This window comes from Centropristis striata, chromosome 3 (assembly GCF_030273125.1).
Source record: "Centropristis striata isolate RG_2023a ecotype Rhode Island chromosome 3, C.striata_1.0, whole genome shotgun sequence".
Taxonomy (NCBI): domain Eukaryota; kingdom Metazoa; phylum Chordata; class Actinopteri; order Perciformes; family Serranidae; genus Centropristis; species Centropristis striata.
The window spans coordinates 12,486,764-12,508,179 of record NC_081519.1 but is presented as its reverse complement, the minus strand read 5'-3'; the positions used below and the strand labels follow the sequence as shown (position 1 = coordinate 12,508,179).

The following is a 21,416-nucleotide window of genomic DNA, read 5'->3' as shown; positions in this document are numbered from 1 at the left end:
GCTGCTTTTATTTTGTTTCCTTTCAGGTATGATGTCGACTCCAAAAGCCCAGACCTGTCCAAACATGTGAGTGCATGTACTTTCCCCTTGAACTACAGATAAATGGAGGCCAGCCGCGAGTAAAATCTGAATTAGTGGCTTGGATAGCTCAGAAAATTAAGAAAGTAAATATTTATTGATGGAATATGGTGTTCAAAGTGATTCCAGATTGGCAGAACTCTATTTATCAGTGTTCTAATGGTGGCAATGTTGGTGTTTTTCTGTTTGTTTCGATCGGGTGTTGCTTGCTGCATGGTTTTTTCTTGATGGAATAAAGCAAACCCTTTTTATTGCCTGAAGTATCCAAATACAATTTTTTGTTTATTTCCTTTTTCAGTGTCTTTGTTTTTAGAGTTCAACATGGATTATCCATGCTATAATTGTGCAATAAATATGCTAATTACATTTCTATATATCTATGATTAAATCTTATATGGATTTTTTTCTTTGTTCCAGTATTGGTACTGCAGTGATAGGCATTGTGTAATAACTTGCTACAATGTCATGTAGAAAAGCTTGGATTATGCAATGCTTTTAACTGTTAGTTTCCATTTTAAAGCTGCAATGTGTAATTCCTGGCTACATGCTCCAAACAAATAGGAGGAAGCAACTCAGCTCATCCCACTCTCCTCCACCTCTTTCCATAATTCTCAAAGTTATAATTGGACTTTAAAAAAGGCCAAATACTAACTAAAAGCAGGGCAAGAATATGAAATTTGTGATCAAACAGCTGAAACTCTGAGAGCCGGTCAATATAAAACTATTTTACAATATTGATGTGTGGCATCAGCCTATAGTTTATATAATAGCTTCCTTAGCTCAGGTTTTGCATACCATAGGTTTATCATACAAAAACAGCCACACTTAAACCATATGTCGACACAATTTGGAACATTTTCTGGTACGGCTTGAGTCGTTATTAGTTGCACCGAACACAAGTTTCCTTAAAAAAAAAGACCATTTTAGATGGTCACACTGCAAAATCCTAGCAGCTTTTGAAATCTGGTAGCATCTCACACAATAGGAGAATCTTCACACATGTTCTTCTCTCTAATCTCAAACATGCACACACCACAGGATTTTAAAATAATGGTGCATCTCACACTACAGGATATCATTATGATGATCATGCCAGAGGGAGCAATGCACCCCCTGATATGATCTCTCTCATGCGATCTCATGGGGATGCAGATATAACAAATGGAGACTGGCACAGTGCAACAACTTCCTGTAGTGATGCTTCGGAGTGAGAAAAAACAAAAGTAGAAGGCTAGACAAGTCTGGGTTTCAATCAAAAATGTTTCAATTTATTTTATTTTTTCCCACTGATTTTCTGCAGGGGGTCAGTGTTCATTGACACCTAAAGTCTTGTCTCAGTTAAGTAATAAAGATTTCAAGTTCTGCCTCAAACGTCATCTCTTTCACTTGCTTCAAGCTGTCTCCAGGGGTGAAAAAGCCACACCAATGTTTACTCTTGTTTTTCCTATTTTTATATTTACTCTAGCCTCACAGTAAATGGGTCGCCGGTTCCATTCTGGCCTGCGGCTCTTCTGTCTGTGTGGAGTTTGCATGTTCTCCCCCGTGTCAGCGTGGGTTCTCTCCGGGTACCCCGGCTTCCTCCCGCAGGCCAAAAACATTTAGCTTAGGTTTAATTGGTTACTCTAAATTACCTGTAGGAATGAATGAGATCGTAATTGGTTGTCTGTCTCGATGTGTCAGCCCTGGGATCGGCTCCCCTTGTGACCTGAGTTCGGATAAGTTAGGGATGAAAAATGGTGTTTGCCAAGAGCTTCAGCCATCATTGTGTTAAATGTGCTCCTTACCAGGGGCTGAACATCCAACCTGATTGACAAGCCCTGACGGCAGCTCTACTTTCTCAGCCTGAACTCAATATTGGCTCTCGAGGTGCAAGTGTCATAATCATGAGCTGAGGCTAACTGGTTAGCATACTAATTTTCTGTAGATATCTCTGCAACACAATGCATAAGCGTCTTTATGTTTCATGTTTTGAACAACAATTCTAGCCATATTTTACACATTGCACATTATTACATTATATTTTTTGTTTCACTAGAAAAATGTTATTTCTTATCCATAAGTCTGGAAACTATGGTGACAGAAAGCATTGACAAATGTTGAAAATAATCAGTTTTGATGATTATTTGACGTATTTGGATGAGCGGGGTTTGCATTTTTTCATCACTAGCTCTACTTCTGCCTGTGTGCTTTGGTTTGGTTCTGGCACAGCATGTTGTCTTTACACTCTCACTTCTCCATCCTGAGCAGTGCTAGGAGTGCTAGGTATTTGGTATAGTGTTGTGTCCTGGTATATGATGTGTTCTGTTGTCATTGTTGTTGTTGTCATTGCTGTTGTTGCTGCTGCTGCCCAACCTTTGTGGAAGCCCGCAGAACTCAACGTAGGTCCCAGCATCTCTCTCACTTCTGACACTGCATGGCTGCTGTCTCACATTAACAATCCTTTTCTCAGGAGGAACGATGGCGTCACTGATCAGAACAAAAAGCAGTGAACTGAGTCAACCCATCTGTGCAGCTCTTAACCATCGGTGCAGAATCAAAGGGCTCCACAGTGACCACAATATGAAAATAAATACTCAGTCATTATGTCTTTCAGCAGCTTTTGTTGCATGTTTTTGTAACCCGATGAAGATGTTGAGATTTCCCAGGCTCCACTTTGCAACAGTCAGTGGAATTAGTGGGCATAACAGACCACTGAAATGAATCCCACTATAGCCTGATGTTGAATTATTTAGTGTGCGCCTGTCTGTAAAGACCAAAGTTAAGGACTCTTTGGTTTGGTTGTCCCACATCTTTACTGTGATTAGTAAAAAAGGGACTGTCTTGAAACCAAACACATTTTTTATCTGCTTGGAGTCTCACGTACCAGATCAATGCTGGCTGTTACTGAGGAACTTTGTCCTGTTAAAAACATGATAATGACTGATACTACAACACTGTTTCTACACTAATTCCCCACAATATGAATAATGTTTTTCGTCATTGTTCACACAGTGCTGAATCCTTCCACCTTCTCCCATTTGACCATTATCCTCCACAATTCATTAAACCAGTGGTTCCCAGCAGATGGGTTGTGGTCCACAAGTGGGGTCCAACTGATTGGGTCCCAATTATTATGCACAATTCAAACATTCATTTGAACGCCACTAACAGATAAATGGTTAAAAAGGCAGAACGGCAGCAGTGAGCGCTTTAAACATTCACTATCATTCTATTAATCTAGTGATGTTGTGTTGTTAGCTATTAAAATGGAGGACACCAGTGACAAGAGCCACATCAAAACATTTGAGAAGCAATATCTGGAAGTGTTTTGGTTTCTAAACCATAGTGATTTTGTATAAAGAAGCTGCCTTACTCTAGAATGACAAATCTGCAGACCTACCTGCTATGCCAGTTGGCTAACTAAAATACTGTTGTTAATGTTGTGGGGTGGAGAGCCCCATCTCTTACTGCTTACTTCGTTAAGCCTTACACGGGATTTCCACTGGGTTACACGGGATTTCCACTACGTAATGGCCGCATAACGGCTGCGCCACGGGTTTGCTGTTTATGCAAATTTTGTAGTTAAATGCATTAAGGTAAAGCTTAGAGATGCCCAGTAAACAGCAAAATGAAAGGAAATGAGAAAATACAGTCAGAGGGCAGAGTCACTGCAGACACAGACACTGACACAGTTCTAGTGGGTCAGAAGTGATGATGGAAACAGATTGTTTTTTTATAAGCCTATAATTTTTTTATTCTATTTTAGAAAACCCTGCATAGTATACATTTAAGTTATTCACAGATAAGTTTAAATTTTGTGAAATAAAACTTAATATGAGCCCTGTCTCCTCACAACAAGAATCTCCTCGGTTTGAATCCACTGATTTACTGATAATGCCTTACAGGCAGACCAGTTGGGAACCACTGGATTAAGCCTACCATGCAAACTTTGATTTTAGTTCAACATACTTTAAATTTCACACCAAAACTGCGCACAATGTCACACAGAGCATACTGATGGTGTCTTTAAACTAAAAGAGAGCACTTATTCTGTTTCACAGCTGATGGCGAACATCAAGTTTTGCAGATTTTAGCCTGCAAGCCTTATATAAAATGGGTTCACATGACACCACCACAATTAATGCCTTAACGTCTGGATGCACGGGCACATTTTAAACTGACTGTCAGCATGAACGAGCAAGCTTCTTTGGCAGAAACAAACTCTTGAATTTGTCATTTGCATGAGTTGCAGTGGTAGTAGAACAGTTTTTAGTTTTTAAGTCTGACTATACTCTGATTTCTTCCACTTCACATACGCCAACCTGCCCCCCCTCCCTCCTACCTTCCTTCTTTCTTTCCTGCCTTCCCTCCAGGACTTTTTGGGTCAGACGTTCTGTACTCTTGGAGAGATTGTTGGATCACCAGCCAGTCGACTGGAGAAACCACTTGGGTGAGTAAGAGCTCCATGCCATTTTCTCACTGCCTAAATACCCCTGACTCCAAATGTGATTGAGGCACACCATTCTGTGCTAAGAGGGGAGTTAAGACAGAAAAAAAATGCTTCGGACCCAAATACAATGACCATTCTAAGGTATAAACCTGGTCTCATTTGTTCTGGGAGAAACTGGCCACAGAGAGAGTGCGAGTGAAATGGCAGGAGGATGAGAAAGAGGAGGAATAATAATAGGAAACGCATTGGTGATTTAGCAAGACATTGATCAGACAAAGGAGAGGAAGGGAGGGGGAAACAACACATCCTACAGATGTTTTCCTCAGATAATTATTGTCATTAAAGAAAAGGGTGAAGCACGGTGCAAAATTACCCAAATTACAGCCTGTTTCCTCAGCTAGTGCTCTCACACTGGCTGAGAAAAATTTTGTCTTAATGGGTTATCCTGTAATCTGTCTTTATACATCCATCATTATCATCATCATCATCATCATCATCATCATCAGTGTGCCGAGCTCTTGTGTGATTCAGGTGAAGTCATTTAAATGCCACATTTAGTTAGAAATGCTGGTTCTTAGTTGTGGATATGGTAATGTGGAGAATATTAGGAAGGAATTGCTGTTCTAGTATTAGTTATGTGGCAGAAACTATGATTTAATATCACAGGGTACAATCTGTTGACTATAAATTTGTGAATATGTGTCAGGGATGAGGGAGTGCATAATTATCTGTGTTCTAACTATCTCTGAGTTTAAACCAGAGGTGGGTGTGGCTTCAACCAGATGTATGTGGGACCTAACCGGACTTTGATATGGGTTTATCAGAAGTTGCTATATTTATTATTTATATAAGGGATAGAGAATTGAGCTTCAGATCAATATATTTTTATCAAAAAAGTGAGAGAACTATATACAGAACACAACCACCCAATGACCACTTTGTTCATCGGAAGAAAGGATAGTGGCACTACTCCTATTTCACTCTAGCGATACTCGTGAAAAGTACATTATCTACTGGGTACTCGTTTGATCCGGGTACACATGATATTGACAGTTTAGACAGAGGGCTGTGGTTCTCATTTGTCAAGTTTTAACTGGGGATTTCCACCGGGCGCGTTACAGCAGCGGCACGGCTCCACCGCGGTTTTGCTGCGTCTTCTGCCCGGCGTCAATTCACACCGGGCGCATTACAGCAGCGTCACGTCAGCTTAGCGAGCCGGTCGTATACACGCGAGATCACGAGATAATCCTGACCATACTGGAGACTGCGAGATCCCGTGATAAACTCTATTTATACAGTCTATGGATAAACTGTGTGTATAAAGTAAACAACCACAACAACAACAACCAACAGCTTACTTTGCTTCTCTGACGTGAAAGATCTGTTGATCTGACCATCTATGCTGATAAAAACAATATGTTATGTCATAAATGATTGTATGATGTTCCACTTCAACAATCAGTGTCTTGTCTTCCGTGTCGCCGATCCTCTGAGACCCTTTGATTGATTGATTGCTGATCTGGTGCCCCGGTCATAACATAATGTTGATGTGAAGTAGTTTTAGGCTGCATGAACTGCGTATTGTGTTTTATTTTGAAAGGGGGCGGAAGTGTTTTACGCTGATTCTGAGTCGGACTTCCTGTCTGGTGCGATCTGCTTCTGATTTACGCGGTTTGGCAGCGTCTCGCGGAGAAATAGAAGTCCTACCTAATGCTCGCGTAGAGACGCTGCTGAGACGCTGCTGTAACGTTACGCAGCGCCCCCGGTGGAAATGCTCTCATTGATTAGAGTGTTACCTATTTGCAACGGCGAACGAGGCGCTGACGTGACGCTGCTGTAATGCGCCCGGTGGAAATCAGGCTTTAATATAACCAAATTGAATCTTGAAGGCTAATCCTAATTTTTTCACAACTTGGGTCTTCATTCCTTGTTCATTTTTCATTTATATACAGTGCAATTTTGAGATCATAAATGACATGTTCACTTAAAGATAAAATGTCTATTTGTATTTACACTCTGCAAAAACTGTCAGTAGTGGAACCGCATATGGGAAAGCACATAGAGATGCCAAGGAAGGGGTTTCTTGTAACTGCAGGTCCCAGAGGCTGGCAGAAGAGTTAGTATAAACCTCTGAAACCTCAACTACATTTATGAAAACCGATCTCCCAAACATTAACTTTTCACAGAATAATAAAACAGTCTTGCTTATAGCTTTTTGCCAATACATTTCTTCCTCCAATGGGTTTTTAAATGGTTTATGTAGCTCAAGAAGTAGGAGAATTTACTCAACACATAGAGGGACACTAAAGTCCCAAATTATTCTGATCAAACTCATCAAATTATGAACTACGTGACAATTTTTGCCGATGGTTAAAGAACATCACAGAACACAAACTTTATTCTTAAATGTATTAATGCATTTGCACTGTGTTTCCTTTGCTGGGAAACCACTGAAAAGCATGCATATTATTGTTTCATGATTCAGACATCACAACCTGTGTTTTCAGTTGGTCATCCTTAGGGAAGTGCAAGACAGGCAGATGTCCTGATCGTGACACAGTTGCAGATCTGTTGCAAAAACATTTTTGTGACACTGTCTGTGTGTGTGTGTGTGTGTGTGTGTTTTCCCCATAGTAAATGTACTATTGATGCTGCATACTTAAGGGGACTTAAGCAGTGCAAATATAAACGTGCCTTGAGCCTCTATATTGAGAGAATAAACCTTAATAATGTTATTACAAGTGTAATATCAAACCAGTTTTTTCTCAAATGAGAAATTTATATGGCATGGAACTCTTGCCAAATTATTCATTTTTAATTTAAGACACTCTGCAGCTGAGAGATAACACAACCTGTTGCCAAATTTTATTCTAATAAGGGCCTTTAATCTTTTTTTTAAAGGCTGCAAAAATAAAGTCGACTGCCACAAAACTAGCACAATCCTGACAGCACATAATTTTTGCACATGGTATTCATTACCAGCCACAACAGCAACACCTTGTGAACCCCTGCATGTGCAGTAATGGCAGAATGTGGTCCAGGGTCCTGTACTATGAAGCGAGTTCACCGGCATCTTCACTAGCTAACAAGGTGTAACTAATAAAGTGGTGTTGTGGTCTTCTGCAGCTGTTGTCCATCCTCATCAATGTTGGATGTGTTGTGCATTCATAGATGGTCTTCTGCATACCTTGGTTGTAACAAGTGGTTATTTGAGTTCCTGTTGGCTTTCCATCATCTCCAACCAGTCGGGCCATTCTCCTCTGACCTCTAGCATCAACAAGGCATTTTGGCCCAGAGAACTGCTGCTCACTTGATATTTTCTCTTTTTCAGACCATTCTCTGTAAACCCTAGAGATGGTTGTTAGATCAGCAGTTTCTGAAATACTCCGAGCAGCCCGTCTGGCAGCAACAACCATGCAATGTTCAAAGTCACTTAAATCACCTTTCTTCCCCATTCTGATGCTTGTTTTGAACATCAGCAGGTCGTTTTCACCATGTCTACATGCCAAATGCATTGAATTGCTGCCATCTGTCATACTGTCGTGGCAATTTTAACAACTGCACTAAGTTAATGGGTGAGCTGGCCAAACACAAAGCACTCAATACTCTGTTCAGCAAGTTTTATTAGCACATTTGTATTCCATACACCGCACAATTCCGAATGGCTATTTTACAATACAACAAAGTCCCGTACACCGCTCGACTTATGACTGTTGCACTCTTAAGCATTGGCTTTTCAGCAAGACTCAATGCGGCCCTTTCTTCCTGCCCTATACAACACATCAGGACAGAGCACCCTGATCTACATGTTCCCCTCAGTCATGGTGTTATCAGAGTTAAGGCCCGAGTGAGTTCCCACAAGGCCTTGTGTCTTGAATATCAAGTAGGTCGCCGCCTACTTCTTGTACCACCATGACAGGAAGTACCAAATTTCCTTCACAATACCCTGGTCCGTGTGTGTTTAACATAGGGGTGTGCCATATCGTATCGTTCACGATTATACCGGTATATTTTTTTTATGGGTAAAAAAAATGCATATCACGATATTGGCAACATGCCCTACTTCTTGACATAGTGACGTAAGGATTTCCTATTAATTACCTAGACCTTGGCGGCCCGCCAGAGTCTCCTGCGCTGCGCTAACGTCACATTTAAAGCTACTGAAAGTATATCTACACTTTTCATAACATAGTTATTTTGCGTACCCCGACCCACCTCTCGGTCCTCCTCCGAGACATGCTCACGCATTCACACACACGCACTGAATATACCGAGCTGCCCTCCCACTGCGCTTCAAAACAAGCACCTACCTGTCTGTAATGTATCAGTCCCGCCCCCACTCTCTCTCTCTCTGTGCGTCTGTGTGTGCGTGAGTCGATCGAAATACTATCCAATATATACCAAACGGTCCAAACACACTGTTGCATTCTGCCGTTCGTTAGCCGTGAGCTAACATTAGCTAACAATTAAAGTTGTTTTAATCACAAAAAGCTACTATTACTTCCTGTCGCTATACAAATGCAGCTTTCAAAATAAGAGCACAGAATCCACCACAGAAATTACAAGAAGACTGTCAAAATAAGATGGCTTAAATAAAACATAGAAGAACCCTTATTCTCCTTTTCAATAATTAATTAAAATAGGCAATGATGTGTTTGTGAGGTGTTTGCTCCCATTTAGCTCTCAAAGTGGACGAAATTGATCACATTGTACTATAAAATGTACAAAATTTTCTCCCAGGGGGGCCCCCAGACCCCCTAGAAGTTTATTGTTTATTATTATTTGCTAATACTCAAGTAAGTAATTTTTTTGTATTTGGCAACTGTTGAGATTTGCAATTTACACTACATTTAGATTTATGATTGATTTTTATTTTGTTGTACAATTTTTATTTATTTATACAGACTAAAAAATAATTTTCTATATATTTTTCAGTATTTTTTAATATCGTCAAGAATATCGTTATCGCGAAAATACTCTGAAATATCGTGATAATCTTTTAGGGCCATATCGCCCACCCCTAGTTTAACACTCGACAAATACAAGTTTAACACATAATCCAGGCTAAAAGTAAAACAGTTGCAGCTGCTAAGTGAAGGAAGGACTGCTGGCAAAAAAGCAGACATTGTGAATGCATAATTTATAGGCATATAATGTTACTGCAAAAAAATCATCCTGAGGATGCACAGACACCATGTAGAAGACAGACAAAATCAGAAAATTTGGTCAGGGGCGGTCCTTTAAAAGTGTTGATCTTGAACATAACCAGCTCTGAAACATGTTAGGTGTGCAGCATAAGTTAACATGCAAACAGAATTTACCTTGCTAGCCCTAAATCTTGGTTCTTAATACAGGTCTACCGCAGCGGGAAGTACAACTAAAGCCAGTTTTAGTACTTTGCCACGTGTTTATTCGTCTGATTTTGTCACCATGATGGCATCACAACCATGCAAGAGGCAGTTACAAAACTATACAGGTTGAGATAAACATGAAGGCTGGGGTAAGCAAGTTGGGAAGGGGCCATCCCATGATCCCATCGCAAGGTGGTCTCTGTGGTCACGGATTACAGAATGTAATGACTTTAATCCATTCTGGGGTCATATAGAAGTTTCCTCAAATTCTCCGTCAGATATTCACCTTCAGGGTGACTACATTCAGTTCTTGAGGTTAATTTGAACTGGCATTAAACTGTTGATCAGCAGCTTTTCAAGTTATACTGGAGAGGTTGTACAGCAGCTTTCTTTAGTGGAGAGTCACAGAGGTGGAGAAGCAGAGAGAAAAACACACAGCGGCCCACTGAGCAGACACACACACACACACACACACACACACACAGGGCACAGTGATGCATTGCCCTGGTAGATGCGCTACCCAGTGGAGTTTCTTTTTCTTTTTCTGTGGAAATGAAGAATGATTTATTTTTCACTGCTTGGAAATGTCAAGACGTTTGTCTGAGCTGTGCTGAGCCAATGGGAGATGTTTTAGAGCATTTGTTTGTTTTTCATGTCCGTCTAAAGCAGTCCTCTGCTTCTCTTTTCACCTGCACACACACACACACACGACACATACAATTGAATAAATCTTTGTTTGAAGTGAGTGAGGGGATCTTTGGTAGCATCAGGCTGTGGAACTGTGTCTCTGACCGTCCACCTCCTACCTCAGAGTATGTTTTATATTACATATGTATATATATATATATATATATATATATATATATATATATATATATACACACAACCTTGACTTGAGATAATCTCCTTTTTCTTTGCGTCTTAGCATATAATGTACATCCACACACATATACACACAATCAGAGGTATACACATTTTAGTAATTGATTTCAGAAATCCTGTTGCTTGGTTAGATGGCACATGAATGCATAATAGTACATTCTATTATTTTCCCTGCTCTCTTTTCTCTGGCTAATTGTAATGGCTTTAATCTTTCAGAAATTAGTGCTTGTTTAATTAGGCAGTAGGCATGGTGATTTTCATTATGGAAAAAAGGCTCCTGAAGGAAAAGATAGAGGGAGAGAGAGAGAGAGAGAGAGAGAGAGGGAGAGAGGGAGAGAGGGAGAGAGAGAGAGAGAAGAGAGAGAGAGAGAGAGAGAGAGAGAGAGAGAGAGAGAGAGGAGCGAGAGAGAGAGAGAGAGAGAGAGAGAGAGAGAGAGAGAGAGAGACGGTCAATGACAGTCTGGAGAGTGGTTGTGTGACAGAGACAGAATGACCAGGACACTCAAAATAATCAATTGCTATAGATTGCACACTGACGCACATCACAAGGAAATAGCAAAAAGAAGCATTAGAGTAGAAGTGAAGAAGCAGAAGACAAGATGCATTGAAGATGTCTGACATGAATGCAAATAAACATTGAATGAGATATTAAAACATGGGACTTATTCATTTCAGAGAAGACTGGTCACGGATAATATGTGAATCCTATCAGCGATTCACCTGCATAGCATATTTCTGATCGGTCCAAACTCCATTCAGAAAACATTCTAATTTAAAAGTTATTGTCTTTTAAATAGACCTGACAAAGCATGAATTATGTTTTTTTAGTGATTGGCATCATGAAGTTGTTATTTTGGCTTTCTTTTGATCCATTTATTGCAATTAAATAACAGGAAAATATGTTTTATGTTGTAGTACTGTAATGGCAGTCATCCAGACACGGTTGCTGGAAGAAGCAGTGAAGTTCTGAATGATGTTATGATCCAAGATCAGACATAATTTGGTTTTCTGACATATCTGGGACTTCCACAACAAGTACAGCAGTAATAGTGGTTATTTCAGCCATGGTTGATGATGTAAAGAAATGATGGGGTTGTTAACACTGGCACACCTTACATGAATAACACCAATAAATATAAATGATCCCGTGGTCAAATTTCATACATGTACGTGATTTGAAAATCTGCTTCACTTTTAATGTGAATACTGAAGAGAACAATGCGCTGAAGAGGCTTTTTCCTCAATTCAAAAACCATTGGCAAGGCCCAGCATTGTTCCCATGGGTCTCCATGTCAACAGAGGCCTCCATGGTGCTAATTGATATCGCAGTTACTTGTAAATCTGCATATTCTGGTATCACAATCTTGAGTAGGTTGGATTGTATTGTAAGGCACACAGTAATTAACACGGACTTGCAATGAATGTATCAGATTGTGTGGCCTCAAACTCCCTCATCAGTCTTTGTTTACCGCGCTGTATTATTTACAGATTCCCTTTGAGGCCGCTGACGCACACAGGAAATACACACACACACACACACACACACACACACACACACACACGCACACACACACACACAAACACACAGCCACACAAAAACAGGCACACGGTCCAATTAACTTGGCGTACATGCCAGAATGTGTCTGTATTGTTAGTATGTACAGGCATGCTCAGAGTTGTGAATGTATAACTAGGGATGCAAGATATATATTGCGCAGATAATAGGAAAGTTATAGTGTTATGTATTCTTTGTTCTTTAGTGTGAGGCTTTTTCTTCAATTCTAAAACCGTTGGCAAGGCCCGGCATTGTTCCCATGGGTGAAAATCACCACCTTCGCTCACTATATCTTAGCCTTTCTTATTTTCAGCTGTGCATAAGCTACAGGTTATGAACTTTTTCTTAAAATAGAAAAATGTGACGCTATCGCTGATTGTGTTAGTATCAGCCATGAGAAGTAATAACTGGTTACTGTATCAGTTGAGAAAAATCCATATTGTGCATCTCTATATGTTACCTCACTCCTGTTATAAAGTTATGAATAAAAAACTAGTCTGCCTTCTTCTGGTACTTACCCACTAGCAGGATGCTGGGAATGAACAGGTAACACTGTCGTATTCGATGTTGTAACATTATGTTGAATTGATACTTAAAGTCTAGCTAGGCAGTCTGTCTGTGGTGGGCAAAAACCAGACTCGTCTCCCCTCAAAAACGTCAATATGTACATGCTGTAAAATATGACTCATATTTACATTTTAGACTATCCTCCCCGCCATCTTTCGAACATAGTAGTAATAATCAACGGTGATGGAGAGTTTAAATGGCAGATGGCACACTCTGGGCGTGAGGTGGATGGATCGAACAAACAGCGGACCTTCACCCAGGAGAACAAGGTTTGTGTCCTGTGTAGAAACTAAAGTACTTTTTACGTAACTTCCGTTGTTTAAGTAGCTTCCGTTGTTTACGTAACTGCCGTAACTTCCATGGCTCAGGGTTTGTGAATCACGTTTTATGTAACTTATGCTGTGGAAGTAGCTTACGTTTTGTACGTAACTCCCGTGGCTCAGGTCAACCTCGTAACTACTTCACTTCTGGCATTTACGTACATTTATTTACTGTTCAAAATGTTTTTTAACGCCTAACCTAGGTTTTTTAGTGGTTTTGCGACCTGAGTTCACCGAAACTGCAGCATTTTTACAACCACAAACCATACGTGTATGTATAATGACATGTACACTATTTTTTAGAACGATCCGTGGTACGGTGAGCCGCCAAACGCTGATTTTGACAAATGCTCATATGTGTCCTTATGGGTGGTATTATGGACAAACGGTCTATTCTGTTATTTAGGTTGGGGATCTTCTTGGTAAAAACAACGTCACTCAGCAGATGTAGTGTATGTCAAACATGATTTAATGGATTGGAAATAAACTGATGTGAAGAAAACGTTTTCGTTTATATGTTTAACTCCATCTTACCATCAAGCATAAATGGTCCTTTTGACTTCGACTGAAACTCAAACTAGGGTTTGAATATCACACCAATAAACCTTTTTTTGTGAGAATAATTTATCTATGTCCATAGCTTAATAATATTATAATGATTGTTCTGTTTCGATGTTCCAGTTTCAAAGTGTTGTGCATGCTCAGTGAGTCACTTTAAACTGGAACTGAGCCACAATTAAAAGAATACTTTACTCTTAAAATGACTATTTGTCATTATGTCTGCCATGAATAATCATACTGACATTTTATCAAACCTCCAGTGCACAAAGACAGAAACACAGTGTGTCACTATAATGTGATGCACTCACTAATTTACAGGGTTGTGTGTGTTGCAACACGTGACTTCTCCACTACCTAAAATGTTAATGAAACTAATTCATAGAGTGTGTGTGTGTGTGTGTGTGTGTGTGTGTGTGTGTGTGTGAGAGATAGAAAGAGAGTGCTTCGGCCAAACAAGACATTTGTTTCATCTGAACATCAAAGGCGCTCTGCTCTTTTATGATTGCTTCAGATTTTACAGTCCTCTCTTGCCACAGGCCTCAAATGCATATTTTATTAAAGAGAGATTAACATTCTCTTGTATTTATATTTACATAGAAAAACTATTTAAACTGGCAGTGCAGTTATGAAAATGGCTGCACAATGCCATTTGTTTCCTCTGCACTTTCATTTTTCAGAAAATGTAGAAAAAATACACAATACACAAGTCAACCGGAAGCTATGAAACAGAAAATGCAGTTAAAATGCGTGCATCTCACACAAACTTTGTAAGTACGCAACATGCAAAATTATTTTTGCAGGCTTCACACACACATTATCTTCACCATAATATGTTGGTCAAAGTGATATTTCTCAAAAATTATTCTAATGAATTGCTTTTAAGAGATCAATTACATTATTCTTTTTGTAATTAGTGTAATTCAAGTGTTCTCAGTTGGAGACCATTATGTTTTTAATTTTTATCTTAAGAATTGGATGATTGAGAAATCTCTGCTGATGATGCTTAATTAGACATGCATGTGTTATGAATTAATGATACTGCTAGCTGCTATGAATAGCTACAGCTGTAAGTTCTGTTATGCATAAGAACTGCTGGTATAGAGTTTTTATGAGGTCTTTGCCAATCCAACACACACGCACACATTGGGTGAAAATGCATCAGGTATTAATATGCAGACGGATAATTAAAGGTGCGTTATATCTATATGTCGGAGTGGAAATAAGGCTTGGGCACATGTACACAATTTAATACGAGTTGAGATTCATAAAACAGAATGATGCATGCACGTGGCTTTAGAAACCTGATGCAAAGAGTGTGTAAGCATATTTCTGCCTTTGTGGAGGCTCTAGACTCAAACTTTATGTATACACAGTCTTATAAATCTGGCCCCTGGCATTTCTGATTGTAATGACGAAGCAAATAGTTTTTTTTAAATTTCTCTCCTGTGAGCCATACTACTTTAGGAGGCTGTTGTTAAAAGCCTGACTAGTAGGTCTACTACTGCGTGTGTGTGTGTGTGTGTGCATTTACAGTACACAGCAGCTCACTGTGAGGAGGAAATAAGGCCTATTATATTACCATAAGCAGTACAACTTGGAATTACCCAAACAAACCACAAGCTCATTTAGCATGCTGCTGCTGTTCTGTTCTGGTACGACTGAAAAACAAAATGTTTACACAAGTGAGAAATTAATAGTGCAAAGGATCCTTCAGTTTTGCTGAGCTTGCAGAGATAAAAACGCCTGTGATTGCAGGGAATAGCTTATTTGCCAGTCAATTGCAGGTTTGCTGATAACAGTGAAAATGCAAACACTCTAATTACCAGCTGATTTTCCTACTTAATTTAAATTTGTGTTTACTGCTTAACAAGAAATGACAGGTAGCAGAACTTCACTACCCTTTACGCATAAAAAAATCATTGGCCATTTACCTATTTTTCTTATTTATGATTTGTTCTGCATTTACTGTAACCTCTCACAGTAATGTTGCTCCAGGCAGTGATGTCTCCAGGGAAGGCATTTATCCGTAATTCAAAACACATCTGACATCCTAAGGTCATGGACACAGGTAGAGGTACTTCTTAAGCAAAGCTTATACAAATACAGAAAGGTGTTGATTCAACCGTGTTGACAGCATTTTGTGATGCCCTTACTTCTCATGTGGTGCCAGCAGCAGGTCACGATACAAGATGTATTGGTTTGTACAAACAGCCATTCATGGTGCCTTGGCATGGTTCCTGTTGGATGGATTACCATGACATTTATTAAAGACATGATGTATTCACTCTAAAGGGAGAATGGATGTTGAATGGCCTGTTCAAACCAAAAGTAAACTTTTTATTTTGCCTATCATTTGTGTTTATTCACGTTACTCACATTAGACGCACCTGTGTGGATTAGGGATGGGTACCTTTCACATTTGAATCGATACGGTACCGATACCCGGTACCTGGGAATCGGTACCGGTACTCAACGGTACCAATTTTCGGTACTTTTGCGTAACATATTTATTTCTCAAAATATAAACTTTAAAAAATATATCAAAACAATATAAAATCCAGGATGAGCAGTGCTTTATTGTTGAGTGAACGTGCATTTTGTAACATGAAGGTTGCAGTGTTATCAAAGAATGCAGAGGAGCTCTCAGGTGGCAAAGCACGGAGGAGAAAAAAAAAAGTTGCAAGTGCACGTGTGATTTGTTGTGATGACGTCGTAGCTGTGCGGCGCAGCACCGGTCAGACAGTATTGTGGGCATAGCAGGATGGAATAAACAAAGTTGAGTCGGGCTGCTCTGTGCACATATCGAGGATGATGCAGGAGTCCGAGGGATTTAATTTCAGCGAGGCAGTTTGGAGTAAAGTGGCAGGTAATATTCCTGAGTTGAAGAGCGGAGTATTAGCGGAGGACCAGAGATGCAGCAGCTAGCTTCTAGCTGCTAATGAAAAGTCTACGGATGAATGGAGAGAGCAAACGGAGTAAGGAAGGTCTAATCTGGAGGCAGACGAAGGCCAAGCCCGGGTAGAGACATTGGAGAGATAGCAGCTAGCGGCTAGCAGGTCTAGAGCCGGCTGTTGGTCTCTGTTCCGCGGTGGAAGAGGGCAGCAGTTAGCGGCCGCGGTGAGCAGACAGGACCAGACGAGGAGGTAAATAAATTTAAAAAAAATAGTACGATCGTCAGCACGCTTGTTAATCAAAGACGTCAAATGAAAACGGGTTGAAATCAATGATCAGTTTAAAGTTAACGCCGTTTAGGTACCGAAACATGGTACCGTTTGATTTTACATGAATCGGTACTTGGTAGTACCGACGGAATTCGGTCGGTACCTATAAAAGTACCGAATTCGGTACCCATCCCTAGTGTGGATACCAACAACATTTATTTCCATTGTTTCTTTTTGTCATCAACTATGGTGCAATTAACCACTTTTGCTGGTTTGTATGTGTTCTGGTAGTCCCATACGTTGGAAATCAGATCTATCAGGTGAATTCCATCCATCTACTTTAGGAATTGTGTCTGGATGACTGTTACTATTAGTGGTATGAAACTCAAACTCAATAGATTTGGCTGTGATTTTACTGCAATAACCTGATCAAAAGTATGCCAAAACAACTACATGATGTTGCAGATATGTAAAAAGTCTGAATTTATGCTCCGTTAGGTCTGTCTGCGAGATGACAAGCAAACAACTTTTAAAATGTTTGTTTTCTGAATGGAGTTTGGAGTGATCAGGGCCATGCAGTAAAAACTCAACGGTGATAGGCTTTCCCAGCACAGTGTCTAGGGATGGGTACCGTTCACATTTGAACCGATACGGTACCGATACCCGGTACCTGGGAATCGGTACCGGTACTCAACGGTACCAATTTTCGGTACTTTTGCGTTTGAAAATATAAACTTTAAAAAATATATCAAAACAATATAAAATCCAGGATGAGCAGTGCTTTATTGTTGAGTGAACGTGCATTTTGTAACATGAAGGTTGGAGTGTTATCAAAGAATGCAGAGGAGCGCTCTCAGGTGGCAAAGCACGGAGAAAAAAAAAAAAAAAAAGGTTGCAAGTGCACGTGTGATTTGTTGTGATGACGTCGTAGCTGTGCGGCGCAGCACCAGTCAGACAGTATTGTGGGCATAGCATGATGGAATAAACAAAGTTGAGTCGGGCTGCTCTGTGAACATATCGAGGATGACGCAGGAGTCTGAGGGATTTAATTTCAACGAGGCAGTTTGGAATAAAGTGGCAGGTAATATTCCTGAGTTGAAGATCGGAGTTTTAGCGGAGGACCAGAGATGCAGCAGCTAGCTGTTAATGACTGATCTACAGAAGAATGGAGAAAGCAAACGGAGTAAGGAAGGTCCAATCTGGAGGCAGACTAAGGCCAAGCCCGGGTAGAGACATTGGAGAGATAGCAGCTGGCAGCGAGCAGGCCGAGAGCCGGGCTGTTCGTCTCTGCGCCGGGTTGGAAGAGGGCAGCAGCTAGTGGGCTAGTTGCCGCGGTGAGCAGACAGGACCAGACGAGGAGGTAAATAAAAAAAAAGTGCGATCGTCAGCACGCTTGTTAATCAAGACGTCAAATGAAAACAGGTTGAAATCAATGATCAGTTTAAAGGTAACGCCGTTTAGGTACCGAAACATGGTACCGTTTGATTTTACTTGAATCGGTACTCGGTAGTACCGACGGAATTCGGTCGGTACCTATAAAAGTACCGAATTCGGTACCCATCCCTAACAGTGTCACGCAAATTTTTCACTCAAGTCAAAACATGTCAACTCTCACAAATGATGCAGATTGTAGAGATTTGCTCCATTCGCATCACATTTATCTGTGTATTTATCTTTGCATTGACTTTGTATGTAATTCCTCCACACCAAAAGTTATCTTCGCATTGGGCGTGAACACATCATTAGATATCTGTGTCAGCATGCTGCTACAATTTGTTAGAATGAACTTCAATTGTGATATATTTCAATGTTTCAGTTTTTATATGATCAAAAGACATGTCGGAAAGAACCCAATCAAAAATCTGCTACAAAACCACATGATGCAATTCAGTATGACAATGAAAAAACAAGATAATGCAAGGATAGAATAAAAAGACAACAGGAGGCTAATCACATCCAACATGTAAAGACATAACAAATCTATTTAACCTATGAAGCTCAGCCAAGTTTCACCACCAACTTTAAACCCTCAGCAAAGACAAGCAAGAAACAACTAGAAACATCTTATGAGTGAAAAAACAAATTGACGAGACCTTGGGGGGTATGGATTCAAAGAGGGAGAAGATTGTGTTTTTTATTGCTTTTCATTTATTCTGGGTTGTTGGGCTGTGTGTACGCATCTTTCTATGAGGCACCCCCTGCACCTGTACAGTTAGCATCCTGCAGCTGACCATAAAACACCACAGATTTCAGCCCACAGAGCAGCTCCACTGCAGCAGATGGGGGTTAAATGGCTCACTTAGGGGCCCATTGATGACAGAATAGCAGCCGGAGGAGAAGTGTTGTCAGTCACAAGAGTTTTTCCTCACAGCATCACTCAAACCTTAAACACTCAGACTGCATGTTTGCCTTTCCTGAACCTTCAGGCTGCTACTGTATCATCAACAGTCAGCCACTGCAGATAACTATAGTTGTAGCTCTTTTATATTGTGTTTATGCACCATATTACACTGATATTGTATTGCAATACCCACTAATTGTTGTCCATGTTTTATCTAGGTGACACTACTGGCTCAGACAATGGGTAATGCAGCCCTTAGCCCAATGCATTGTATGATTGCTGTGCCGCAATATGTAGGCAGAATACTTTGTAAATAGCATTTTAATGAATAGTGTACAGATGAAGACCCTGTGCTGTTATGAATCATAGAGTAAAGGGAAGGAGATGCAAGGAACTGACAACAAAGAAGGAAATTAGAGAGAGGAAAGTGGAGTCATGATTAAAACCACAGAAAAGACTTCACAAAGACGTTGCGGAGGGACGGGAGGTCTTTGTGCATTCTTGGCCTTTTCCCGTTTCGATATTCCCTGAATGTCAGGGTGGATTACTAGAGCACAGTAGCGAAATGGAAGCAAATTATTTGTGAATGTGAATAGAGGCATGTGTGCAGAGGCGGGAACCCCAGCTGGGTATGATGACAAACCAAGCCTGACACCATAGCCTCCATGTCTTCAACAGTTGGCCCCAGGCCTTCCTGGATGAAGTGATAGAGACTGTAAGATCTGCAACCATAACAGCCTTTGAAATAGGACATTATTTATTTATACAGTGTATTGGGATTATCCGTTGTAATATAGTTAACTGCAATAGATAGTGTTACACTTTTAGAGAATAGAGAGGGTAAAAAAACATTTTATCCCTTAAGGTTGACATCTTAAGGCTGCACATTGATTTATCTCTCCAAAACTTGGGCCAAAACCAAACCAAAATTGAACTGAATGGAGTTGTATGGACTTTTTCTGAAAACTCAACAGCAACATTTCTTTCCAAAAACATTGTCCCATCTTGCAGTAAATCAAGGACCTCTCTTACAACACTTTTCATTTGGCTTATTTGTTTAATCGTCAAATGCAACTCGGCTGCAGATGTCAAATGTAATTTCCATAGATAATAAAAGTGAAGCAGCCACTTTTTGTGGCATTTTGGCCATTGTGATCTTGTTTCTTGGGAGCCAGAAGTGACCATGTTTGGATAAAGAGGTTGGCTTTGACTAAGAATAAAGCTAGCATCCATAGTTTGATGTAACCAAAAATTCACGACTATTAGTAAACAGTGTCATTGAAACACATTGTTATGGCTGTATTTTATTGACAGGTCGCCATGGTAGCAGTATTTTACCCTAATGGGAGCATAATTTACTAAATAAACATCATCTTGTATTTAGGAAGGCTTGAAACAAGAGACCATAAGCTCATTAGGAAATTGTCTACCGAAGGAATAAATCAGGTTTAAAGTAGGGTCATTTTTTCATCAGATTTCTTTTTGCAACCAGTGGAGTCTCCCCCTGCTGGACATTAGAAAGAATATGTCAACCTCTTTTATACAGTCTATGGTAATTTGTCAGTACTTTAAACACAAAAATTTCAAGCCCCGTCTTCATGACTGCATTTGATGTGGTCTGTGTCTGTGATGTGATGTGTTACATCGTTGGATGCTACAATGTTCAATTTAAATAGATGACATCTAATAAACAGCACAAGCCTCCTTAACTTTGCATAGCTGTGCTGCAATTTGAAGTTTTTTTCAGTAAGCCCTAGGCCAATGCTTTTAAAATGTATGGTTATCATTTTCAATTCTCAGGAAGATTTTTCCAACCTCACCTTCTGCAAAAAACACAAGGCAAGCAGGTCTGATGTTTCTGTGGGATTCACAGCATTTTTTTCCTAAATTCTTCAGTCCCACATGCTATCATGATATTAATCCTCACCCTTTCTACTGAAAGTGAAAAAGGCATAAATCACCTATAAAATTGGAAAACAAAAATAAAGCAACTATCACATATTTCAGTGCTAAATTGTGGGCTGCAAACTTAATTGTGAAATGCACAACATGCTGAGCTCTTGGGAAGCCATACTGGGAGCGGAGGCTGCAAACATGGCCTTAAGCCATGCCTCAGTACCCCAATGTAGTGCTGTCGCATGTGTTGGAGATGTGTTTGAGCTCATGAGAGA

General features: G+C 40.1%; 1 protein-coding gene across 1 annotated transcript in view; it reads left to right on the top strand.

Moving 5' to 3' along the window:
* Positions 1–21,416, top strand: part of cpne5b (copine Vb) — a 134,555-nt gene that overhangs the window by 40,953 nt on the left and 72,186 nt on the right. Inside the window, exons 5-6 of the mRNA XM_059328535.1 lie at positions 27–66; positions 4,431–4,507. Coding sequence (XP_059184518.1) covers positions 27–66; positions 4,431–4,507 — 117 coding nt within the window. The remainder of the gene's footprint in view (positions 1–26; positions 67–4,430; positions 4,508–21,416) is intronic.